Source organism: Peromyscus californicus, unplaced genomic scaffold, assembly GCF_007827085.1.
Source record: "Peromyscus californicus insignis strain IS unplaced genomic scaffold, ASM782708v3 Scaffold_7__1_contigs__length_154581171, whole genome shotgun sequence".
NCBI lineage: Eukaryota > Metazoa > Chordata > Mammalia > Rodentia > Cricetidae > Peromyscus > Peromyscus californicus.
This window is the reverse complement of record NW_026294595.1, coordinates 116922225-116934883: the sequence shown is the minus strand read 5'-3', so window position 1 is coordinate 116934883 and position 12659 is coordinate 116922225. Positions and strand designations below refer to the sequence as shown.

General features: G+C 40.3%; 1 protein-coding gene across 3 annotated transcripts in view; it reads right to left on the bottom strand.

Moving 5' to 3' along the window:
* The window catches only part of Macrod2 (mono-ADP ribosylhydrolase 2), a 1966896-nt gene that overhangs the window by 173313 nt on the left and 1780924 nt on the right, over positions 1-12659 (bottom strand). For all 3 annotated transcript variants that reach the window (XM_052726012.1, XM_052726011.1, XM_052726010.1), the window contains one exon: positions 3338-3385. In XM_052726012.1, coding sequence (XP_052581972.1) covers positions 3338-3385 — 48 coding nt within the window. The remainder of the gene's footprint in view (positions 1-3337; positions 3386-12659) is intronic.

Here is a 12659-nt window from a genome sequence, read left to right as displayed (position 1 = left end):
GGCTGATAATATCACACCTGTGAAATCATCAGAAGCTTCCCATTGGAATTCAAATCACCCATAGAGCCAATTGAGAAGCACAATGTTGCTTTTCAATATTGAAGTTGTTATTCACTGCCACTCAGTATTATCTGTTATCAGGTTGAGTCACTCAAGTAGCCCTTCACTAGGTCAACTGTATTCTTAATCATCTATGTAGCTTTCCTGCTTCTGTGAAAAGAGGTGATGTATGGCAGAGGGAAGGCAAAAGAGAATGGTCTTAGGAGAGAGCTGAACTCATCTTGCAGACCAACATACTCCACCAGGAGATTAGAATGAAACCAGCCTGCACAGCAACGTCTGCCAGAGCCAGCTGGAATGCTATGGACCATCCAGCACATGAGTCTCCCATGGTTTCAAAACTCAAACATTAGGAGATGCAAACTAGCTCCCCATACCTATTCTGTCTTGGCATCACAGATCACTGAGTGTGACTTGTCCAGATGTTGAAGGCAGAACTTCCTGGGAATCTGATGGGACTGGAATCAGAAATAATGATAATACTCCAGACCGCAAATGCTGATTCTAGCTTGTGGAGTTCTCCTTCCTTTCAACAATTTCTTTAAAATGAATCAATGTTTTGGGTAGTTAGCTAACTCTACTTAAGAAGTCAAGTCCCTTTGCCTAGAAATGTGTACCTGTGGCACTGAGGCACATGATCTATGGGGCATAAAGCTGGCTTAAAGGGCAGAACCCCTATAGCTGAAGAATTGTCCGAGGACACTTCATGCAAAGCAATGCATGAGAATAACTCAAAATAACACTGGACTCATACAAGTTAATCTAGGACAGATTTTTAAAAATAAGACATTCTACATGGACATAAGAATTGAAGTTTTTATAGAAATTTTATCTTGGGCTTTATGTTTCACAAAATTCAAGCAGAGTCCTTGTCTTAGGTTACATTCCCCCAGGTATAGATAATGGGACAATGTTTTGAGTATAAGTAGCTAATTTGAGAATTAATCTCAGGGAGTATCAGAAAAGGATTAATGAAATAAGACAGGAAAAAGAAGACAGAGAATTCTGCATATATTCATGAAAAAGTCCCACCATGGGCATCATAGGCTAAACTCTATTGGAGACTTCTTGGTAAAGATATTGAATCATGATGTTTAATATTCCAGCTTTATAAACATTTTCAGTAAGAACTTGAAGTGTGCTTGCTTAATCTGAACTGAGATGTGCATACAAGATATACATGGATGTCAAGGGTTTAGAATTAAAACTTAGACATCACATCTAATAGAATTTCTATATCAATTATAGGTTGGAGTAATAATGTTTTTAGATAATTGTGTTACATAAAATTTTACTAAAGTTAATTTCATTTTTTTTAACACAAGTACTAGAAAATATAAAATTACATATGAAGCTCATATATTTCTACTGGTTATACAACACAGCCTAGAACTTGTCTCTGATGTGTGTGTGTGTGTGTGTGTGTGTGTGTGTGTGCGCGCGCGCATGCGTGCACGCGCGTGTGTTTTGCTGAGGTTTGAACCAATGTTCTCGTACAACTCTCACTGAGCTATACCACCTCCACAGGAATCCTGGGAAACTAACCCTTATCTATCATTGGTTGGAGAGCTACTTTAGAGAACATTGAGTTTTCTTGCATGAATAGAAAAAAAAAAAAACACTCAGCTGAGGGCCATAAGAGATATCATGAGAAAATTTCCATTCAAAGCCAAGAATGAGTGCTGAGGGAGCATAGGCAGGGCGTCAACAGAGACGGCTACAGTCCCTCCTCTGCTCCCTCCATCCTTGCTTCTAACTTTCAGATCTTTCATTCACTTCTCATATTAGCTGAGTCTGTTGCCTTTGTAGAGAAGGGAACCTTATAAATCAGACATGTCTAGCCTGGAGAAGAGTAGGGAAAAGCTGTGGTTATTGGTTCAATGGACTTTTAAGAAGAAAGGGAGCCGATGCTATTTCTGTATAGAGTAAATGGATCGCTACAAGAGGGACAAAATTCCACTAATGCTGAGAATATTTATTTTAATGAACTCCCAGTTAATGAGACCCTTCACATCAGAATTTGAAGCTCTGTTCAATGGAACTGCTGAGACCAAGATTGTCAGTAACTTATAGGGGGATGCTCTGGCATCAAATTGTAGGATACACAGACTAGAATCTTTGAGATATCTGTTTTAAAATTTGAAAGCTGGCCCCATTTCATGGCAAAAGCATTGTGGTTGTTGAAATGGAGAATATGGGCCTCTAAATCATATAATTAGTTCCACAGATGAGAAAAATACAACAGAAAGTAACAGCTTAGTGAAGCTTTACAGAGAGCCAAACAAAATGTGGCAGCATTTAAGGCACATTATCTCATTTAATCTTCTAACTGAAACAATGTGGTGCCCCAGAAGTGAACAATGAATATTGTAGAAAGATATTCAAAGTCAACAAATGGTGTGGCTAGAATTGCATTTGGGTCTACTGATCCATGAATCACTATTTATGGGCATAGTGAGTGGCTCCCTTAGGCCAGAGCTCACACTTTTAGCCAGCAGGTTTCCTTGTGATTCAACCATTGTTGAATGATTGTCTTATATCTTAACAATGAGAATGGTATGTGCTATATGATATTCATCAAATGTGACCATAGGCACAGTGGATGCCTTACAAGCTGTGATGAATCACCACCATCTAGAATAGAGGAAGTGATGCTATGAGATTTCTCTACCTTAACCTTAAAAAGGTGAAGCATCTCCCTGGCTCATTGACTCTTTCAAGACAAAACCAGCTGGCCACCATGTCGGAAGGACTTACAGATAACTTGGAGTGTTCAAGTTTGGAAATAGCCCCCAGTAAGGTTTCAGCTCATAGCTGAGCCTGTCATCACCCAGGGAGGCAATTACAAAACTTTTGGAATAGCCCAACCCCTAACTGAGGCCCAGGTCTTACAGAATCGGGTGAATAAATTTCCTCTACTCTGGAATTCTCAGACCCAGCATATCAGCAAAATAAACTGTTGTCTTGAGCACCAAATATGGTGATAGTTTCTTTACAACTCTTCTAGTTATGCTACAACATAATGTTTCTTTCTTTCTTTTTTTTTCTTTACTGTCAAGAAGGTCAAAGTTTACTTTAACGCTTAAACATAGTAACTGTATTTGCCTAATAACTGTATTTGCCTAAGAGCTACTATAGCTGCTTCCCAATTTATGATGTTGAACACACATTTCCATTTTATTGATCTTATTCAGTCTTTCTTTTAAAATTATAGGATTTGACTAAAGAAAATTGGTTCCCTATGTTACCCCGAGTAATAAAATCACAGTCTTAATACCTGCATCTTCTTTCATGTCAGCATCAGCTGCTCCTTCATTGTTATCATCTGTTGGAAAAGGAAAGATAAAGACTCAGATCAATGCAAAAAGCATCAGAGTGTTCCAATTTGACTCATCAAATAACAAAAGGGAAGCGGAAAGCAGAGCACTAAAGCAGCCATTTCTCCATACAGGAGAACCTAACACCGAGGGTTACATTCCTTTTTATAACAATATGTATGCACCACAATTTGTTTTATTTATATGAAGTATGTGTGGTCACATTGGTCATTTCAGTTCCTCAAAACTGTTACACATGAACTTTAAATACCATGTATTTCACACTCTGGGAAAGTGTGTGTGCTTAGCTATAGTGTCAGGACAGAGGGCATGCTGACATTTGGTTCCTGTACTGTGCCAGGAGAAGTGCTGCTCTGATGTAAGGCAGACCTTCCACCACCTGCTCCCATGGACCCTACTGGTAGTCTCGTTTCTGTCCAATTCTTTCATTTCCCATAATAATGTCTTCTAAGTGGACAAGGATGTGTGATTCCTCTGCACTCTGATGACATGTTTGCTGAGTAACTCCCTCTCTGTCTCTGTCCTCTGCCTCCCTCTCTCTCCCACACACGTGTGTGTGTGTGTGTGTGTGTGTGTGTGTGTGTGTGTGTGTGTGTGTGTGTGTGTGTGTATTGAGAAATGGTCTTCCTATGTAGACCAGCTGTAATAACACCATGTAAAAATTGTCCCAATCCTCCTGCCTCAGTTGCATACCACCACACGTGGTTGTCCATACTCCTTTGAACTCACAGCCTGTTATGTCTCTCCTTGAATGCTCATCACATCTAATACCTTGGGCTGAATGTTTACCACCCCTTTATATGTTGAGTCCTTTCTCCAAAGTCATGACTTTCGGAATATAATTACATCACCAAGATGGAGCATTGATGAATGAGATCACTTGCCTTAAAGAAGAGGTCAAGGAGAGACCCAGTCTCTGCTCTTCCATTAAGGACATGGAGAGATGATACTCTCTGCAAGGAACTGGACCCTAGCAGGCACCAGAACTGCTGAAATCTGGAAAGTGGACTTCTAGCTTGTGAGAAATAAATTTCTGTTTTATAAGCCTTCCATTTATGGTAGTTTTTATAGCAATCCAGACACTAAATACGAGTCAATGCCTCTATGTTTATCCCCTCTGGTCACTTTACTGTCCTTTAATTCTAGCCCTCTGCCCTAAGAGTCTTGAAGGTTTCCCAGTCGGCCCTTTCTGTTTCTTTCTTTGACATACTTTCTTCTCATTAAGAGTGGCTGCCAGTTCAGTTTTAATACAGTTCTGCTCTGGTCTACAGCCCCCCGTGCAAAACACAAAGCCTGACTCTTCCCTCTAATACGTAAGGCCAATAATATCTGGTTCCTACTGGCTTCCTTCCTTCTGTGACATTGGTGTTCTCACCTAGACAGATGGCAACACCCAACTATTTTCTGTTTCCTCAAGGTATCATTGTTGTTACTCATTTTATGTTGCTGTAACAAAATACTTGAAGTGGGTACTTTACGGGTACAAGAGGTTTATTTAGCCCACAGCTTTGGAGGATCAAAGTATAAAATAGTGTGGTCCCATCTGTTCAGGCCTCTGTTGAGAGCCATTGGCTATGTCATCATATGGCAGATGGCATCACAAAATAGGTGTATGCACATGTTAAGAGTAAGCAAGATGGCAGGGAGAGGCAGAACTCTCTTTCTCTCTCCTATAGCCATAGAATCTGAGTATTAACCTAGTCCTATGAGGACCACACTACCTAGGGTAGTGCCCACATGATCTAATTGTCTCTAAATGGCCTAGAATCTCAGTACCATTATCCTGGGAACCAATATTCTAGAGCACAGACCTTTGGATGATAAACAACAGTATTTTCCTTTAACTTCCTCTATCTGCCTTATTCCTGCTAGTAAAACTATCTCCCTCTCTTTTCATCTATACCCTTCAAGACTGTTTGCATTTTCTGATGCAGGTAAGCAGGGGTTTCATCGAGAAAAGCAAAAGGCAGCTAAATCAGAAAGGATGTCTATGAAGGCTTTCCTGGTCATCTATGTGATGCAAATTTGAATTAACTGTATTCTTTTTTGTGGACCTTATTTTTACTCTCTTTTGAATACATACTATGAAGACATTTGAACTCAGGTCTGCTTACTGGCCCTTCAGTCCATGTGATCTTGGAGAAGTTGTCCATTCTTCCTGAGTTTCAGATTCCTCAGTCAAAATGAGTGATGATAACAATGTCTATTACATAGACCTTGTTCTGAGGACTGAGTTAGATGGTGTCATGCAAAGCACTAGAATGGGTATTGAAACATCATCAAGGACTAATTATTTCTATAATATATCACAATCTAGCACTTATGAATATATCTGCCTTCCAAATGCCCACCTCATGAATACTATGGAGATGAAGATCACGTCTTGTGTTCCCTTGTATTTCTTGGTACCCAGTACCATTCATTTTATGTAATAGAATAGATAAAAACATTTCCATTAAATGGCCAAACCACAAACAAGCATGTAATCTTGGGAAAGTGACATCAAACAATACAACCTTCAGTTTCTTATTCTGAAGAGCAGGGGTACTAAAGTAATCAACTTCCTACAACCGGGGTGGGGGGATATACACTTGCACACACACACGCGCGCGTGCACGCGCGCGCGCACACACACACACACACCTTGCACAGAATAAGCTTTTAAAGCTACTAATTATTTGGTGTAATGCACTAGTATTCTGCTCTGCTACTTTGGTAACCATTTAGTAAGCACTACCACATACAAGAAGCATACTAGTTCTTGAAGACTGAAGCTAAGCATCTCCTTCTTCACAGAAATCACAAAGTGAGTAATAATGAGCAGACTTGAGACAGAAGAACAGGAAATGATGGGCTACTGTAGGTGAGCAGAGGTTCTATCACGGATACAAAAGAGGAAGTCCATGGATGCTTTCTAGAGGAGGTGAAGGGTCACCTAAAAGGTGAGCTGAGAATAACTTGAGGTAATGAGAGCCAAGAGTAGGTCACCAGAAAAGGTAGTCTCCTAACTATCCACACTTGCTCACTGACACTTTAAATGTATTAGGGCTTGGCATCTGCCATATGGGTCCCTTGCCTAAGAGTTTTCTCTAGTTCTGGTTTCTACAGGCAAGCTGGCTAAAGAAATTCTATACAATGAGTATGTCCCAGGAGCCAGTCCACCACACATGACTGACAGCTCCCTGTTTCTCAAGCTCACCCACAAATACCCCAAGGTTGTTCTACATGATTTCCATAAGTCTCTTTTCTTCATTGAACTCAAAATGCTTGAACTTGAACAGAGGTAGGGTGTAAATGGTTTGGAATTTAACCCATTGACTTTCTTCTTTTGCCACTCTCCCTTCCTCTCTCTTCTGCTGGTGTTTCCTCAGATTGCCTTTCGACAAAGCATCTCAAACATCTGAATCCTTGCTTCAGGACAGGCTTTGGTTTCTATTTATTTGTTTATTTTTATTTTTAGCACACTCAAACAGAGGAGAAACTCTTGGAAATACATGTACACAAACAGTCAAAATACCTTCAATGAAATGAAATTAGTTCTGAGTGGCTGAAGGGCAGAGCCTGATAATCCAAAGCTTGAGTGGTCTTTCCTGGCTAACGGTCCTCCCTTATCATGTATAATGGTTCATTTCACAAGCCATGTGACTGGGCCACAAGGTTCCTCAATATCTTGCTGTGTGTGCCTTTGAGGGTGTTTCTGGAGATTACCACTTAAACAGGAAGACTGAGAAAAGTAGATGGCCCTCCCTTAGGTGGGTGAGCATCAGGAAATCATAGGAAAGTCCTCATAGGACAAAAAGGCTGACCTTCACCTAGAAGAAGGGCATACTTCACAGTCCACTGTCCACAGTGCTGGCTTGATGGTTCTCATACTTGGACACTGTTTCTTCTCTACCTTTGAATTCAAACTGAAACATTGCTTCTTGTTTTGTCTTAAGCCTACAAGTACTCAGACTAGAACAGTGATTCTCAACCTTCCTAATGATTACTATGACACTTTAATACAGTTCCTCATTTGTGGTGACCCCCCCAACCATAAAATTATTTCATTGCTACTATGTAACTGTAATTTTGCTACTGTTATGAATCACAATGTAAATATACTATATGCAGGATATCTGACATGCAACCTTCAAAGGGGCTGTGACCCATAGGTTGAGAACTGCTGGACTAAAGTCACCATTGTCTTTCTGGTTCTCAGGCCACTGGCCTCAGAGGGGAACTGTGCTACCTGTTCTTTGGTGTTATCTTCCTGTCTGAAGAGCTGGAGATTTGTCAGCCTCCATAATTTTACAAGCCACTCCTTATAATAACTACTTTCCGTATGTGTATACACAGGTGTGTCCATCTGTTTCTCTAGAGAAACCCTAAGAAAAGATTTTTAAAAGAAAGAAAATCCTGACCAATATGCCAGCATTTGAAGTTTATGGTGAGAACTATAACAGTTAAACAACTTTTGGAAGAAGAATGATGCATCTAGTTTTGAAGGACTTTTTTTCTTTATCAGAGGAACTTACCATGATATCATAAGATGTGTGCTTGGATATTTTGCTATTTGAATTAAAATAAAAAGAAAGTACTTTTGGTCTGGAAAGCACATGATGTAGTTGCATATTAATTAAATTCACCTTGCTTCAATATTCTGTAAAATGTTCTTGCTTGAATCATATTTACGAACTATTTCTAAGAGGACTTCTATTCCTAACAATACTAGGAACCAGAGTGACATTATATAAAAACAGATGATAGCCTCCAGAGTTAGGGAGTCGTGGCACTGAAAATTTGGACATAGTTAGCGGACTGATGGAGCGTGGGCACAGAGCTCCTGTCCTTTTATGCAGTTTTTCAAGCTTCATACGTCTTTGTTAGAGGACAAAAATGCAATAAAAGGTCTCTAGCCAAGGAGATACAAATACCATTTCAAAACAGAGAGCAATCCATCAGATGGTATTGTTCTGTGTGTGCACAAATGCCAATCCCAGAAAACTCCCCTTCTTTTCCTAGGTATAGCTCACACAAAGGCTAAAACTCCAGCTCCTCTCAAAGGGCTTCTTTGATGTTAATTTCATAAAGGGTTCGAGTTTTATTCAGCCCATAATTCTCTGTCAGATTAATCTGTTGATATACAGTTATGACTAAAGTTCTTATTTTAATAAAAATATATGTGAAAACTAACTAGTTTCTCTTGAAGAGCCAGTTTGTGGTAACTGCTAGCTATATTTGCTTCAGAAGCCCCTTTGTAAAAAAGAGGCAAACCTGCTTTAGCTGTATGGTGGGTTTTTACTTCACCTTCTCTATGGGTGACAGAGTTAATATGAATGCTTTTTGTCCAGTCATTACACCTGCTTTCTGAGAAGCACTTTGTTTCCCAGCAATGAACAGTACACACTTAAAATAATAAAGTATACCCCAGGGTTTCAAATAACTTAAGATTTAGCTTCATTCTTTCCTTTAGGTCTACATTATTAGTACAATGTTTGGGAGTGTAGAAAACACCCCCCCCCACACACACACACACAAATAGACAAATCGATACACAGAAAGAGGAGAGAGGAGAGAGGAGAGAAATTTCAAACTGTGGTCTCATCATCACTTGAAAACTTGTTAAAACCGCAAACTTCCAGTACTTAACTCAAGATATATCAAGTAAGAGTTTACGGAGGAGAGATCTAGAAACCAGGGTTTTGGCCATCCTTGCATGAGATGTTTAGACACACTGCAGCTCTAGATTCACTTGCTCAAAGAAAGAGGGTACCCATGTTTGGGGAGATCTATGACAAATTATCTTGTGATGACTCCCTTATGCTAATGTGGTACAGTATGTGCCCAAACCAGAGCTAAGCATAACCATGCTGTGCTTGAAATCACCCAGCTAACCATGCTGTGCTTGAAATCACCCAGCTACTATGCAGCTGGATGGATCTTGACATGGGCTATGTCTACAATCTTTAGATTGGCTCAGAGGTGTATACATGGATGAAGACCAACTTCAAAGAGGACTACAGTTGCATGGAAAAAAAGGTACAGTAAAGGTAAAAGTCACTCTAGTGAGCTATTGAGCCATCCTCTTCAACCCAAGGAAATAGCCTGAAGCATGTTATCCAAAACCCTTGTCTCCATTTTAGGGCCACACATACATACGGGTGGGTCTTTCAAGGCCACCAGTTCTATAACCCTTGGTGGCTCACACTGCATGTGCTTACAGTCCACAGGCCTCTTGTGCCATCTTTGTATTTCATTATCAGCAGTTTCTGGGAACTATTTGCATTTACAAAGAAAGAAAATATTGTTAGAATAAATAACACTCTCTAGGATTTCCTTGAAGTATGAGAGATCCTGGAATCCTCCTGACTTCTTAATAAGACTTCATAAACAAAAACTCTAGGCCAACATTGACAGATGAGAGACTGTCCTTACAGAGGCCTCACTACTTTAAAAAAAAAAAAAAAAAAAAAAAAAAAAACAATTTTTATTCATATCTACACTGTCACTAATATTGTATGCATACTGGCATTCATTTAGATATTACTGATGTAAGAACTGTATCACTCAACATAACTTTGGGCATATATTCTATGTAACCACACTGTGGACTTTCCTCCATTATGGGAGCTACTATAGTTTATTGTTGTTGATACTACTACTTTATTTTTTTTTTCATTTTTCTTTATTAAGAATTTTTCTACTCACTCTACATGCTATCCACAGACCCCCTCCTCCCTCCTCCCACCCTCCAGCCCTCTTTCCCAAGCCACCCCACATCCCCACATCCCCCAAATCAAGGTCTCCCATGGAGAGTCAGCAAAACCCAGCACACTGAGCCTAGGCAGGTCCAAGCCCCTTCCCACTGCACCAAGGCTGTGCAAGGTGTCACACCATAGGCACCGGATTCCAGAAGCCTGCCCATAGACCAGGGACAGATCCCGATCTCCCTGAGAGGCCTCACTTCTAACATTAAATTGAATATTAGGAACCATTGAAATTATCTGATGGTTAAATATACTTTCTGTAGAGTTGCTTAGAGGGCTAAATTTTTTAAAGATTTTTTTTAAGGTGGATAAAAGCAAAAAGATTTTATGTTTTGACTTTGTTGTGGGTCAATAATGAGCACTCAGTTGTCATTAAGATATCAATTTTGATTTATCAATAAAAAGTGATCCTTTTCATCATTCTATATCTAGCTCAACCAGCTTATCACACAATGATACCAAATTATAGAGTCTGGTGCTGGGGGATGTCTTTTTGTATGCTGTGAATATATGTTGTTCCCATTGGTTAATAAATAAGCTGCTTTGGCCTATAGCAAGGCAGCTTAAAGGCAGGCAAGAAATCCAAGGAGAGGAACAGGAAAGAGAAAGGCAGAGTCTAGAGAGACTCCAACCACTGCAGAAAGAGAAGCAAGATGCCAGCAGACTGGTAAAGCCATGGAACACACGGCAAAACATAGATTAATAAAAATGGGTTAATTTAAGATATAAGAGCTAGCTAGCCAGAGGCCTGCCATAGGCCATACAGTTTGTAAATAATATTAAGCCATTGAGTGATTATTTTATAAGTGGCTGCAGGACCGCATGGCTGGGCAAGACTGGAAAAAAATTTTTTTTCTTTTGTTTTTTGTTTTTTCGAGACAAGGTTTCTCTGTGTAGCTTTGCACTTTTCCTGGAGCTCATTTGGTAGCCCGGGCTGGCCTGGAACTCACAGTGATCCACCTGGCTCTGCCTCCCGAGTGCTGGGATTAAAGGCGTGCGCCACCACCGCCTGTCAGGAAAAAATTTTAAATACAGTTTGGGATTTGGGAAGAGAGCAATTGAGGAGTAAGTAGATAGAGTTTGAAAGTTGTTCTGAATGTGCTGAGATGAAGATGTCTAAGAGACTCCCAACTAGACATAGACTAGTGTCTATAGCAAAGAGTGCTGTGCCAAATTCACAGGCAGCAGGAAAGTAGAAGATGGAACATTCACTGGGTAAATGATACATAGTTAAAGATACCAATGACTTCAAAGTATCATCAGAATTCATGTGATCAAATACACACTGGATATTAGTAGTCATGGTCAGCCCATTCAAGAGGTTCTAGATCTAGCTGTGGTGGTATGTTCCCATGATCCTGGCACTTTAGAGTCAGAGGCAGGAGGATTGTTGGAAGTTGGAAAACAACTTAGACTACATAGTGAATTCAGCCAGGGCTACTACATTGGGAGACCTGCTGAGAGGAAGGAGGAGGGGAATGGGGAAGGGAGGAGGAAGAGGAAGAGCAAGAAGTAGAAGTAGGAGAGAAGGAGGAGGGAGAAGAAAGAGGAAGAAGAAGGAGGAGCAACAGGAGGAGGGGAGAATGATTATACAACCTCACCAAAGACCATTACAGAGGAAAGGTTGGGACAGTCATGTGATTGTTGCAGCCCCTAGAGTGAATGACAAATGAAGGAGACGAAGGACAGCGACACATGGCTGAGAGAAGTCAGGTCTGGTCAAAAGACAGAATATAGGTTTGGGAATTTTGCGTTATTTTCTTGTTTTGTTTTTTCTTCTGGAGCCTTGTTGGAATTTTCTCATTCATATACTATTCCTCAAAAGACATTTATTTCCCTTACCTTTGCCTCTGTGCTTTCAAATAGAGAGCAGAAACTAAACTGTTGAAGCCTCTTGCCAAAGCACCCTGCTGCTGTCTCCTTACAGCTATCGCTTCACTCCCCATTCTAAGTGGTGCTTAGGAAGTATCTGTTTTTCCAGAACTTTCTAATAAGATCACACTCTGCTTAGTCAAGGCTCATGTTCCCAGGTCCTTGTTTGTTCTGGTGTTTATCGGTGTGTGCTCCACTCACTGCACACTCACCCGTCTTGAAGGGACATATTGCTTCCTGCCTCTGCCTGGTGCTTGTCCCAGCATTTGGGTTGCTTGGTTACAGCAACACTTCGCTGGATTTTCACTGAAGGAAGGCACATGTTTGCAGCTTTGGAGGCCCATCAAGTGGAAATAGTTAGTACTCATTCCTAAGAAGGCAGCAAACTCATTTATGTCACATTACCCAGTGCCTGCCTTGTAGAATTCTAAACGTCACTGTGACCCGTGCAGAAATGTGCATAAATGGGCCATGTCCCTGTAAGTAATCATCATTAAAGAAACTTTTGGATTCATTCACTCTAGGTTTTCTATACATTGGATATGCCATTTAGGGAGGGAGAAAAAAGCAACTCATATTAGGTGAACAGGGTTTTGATTTTGTCTTTGTTTCATTTAATTTTTAAAGAGTACTGGTGCAT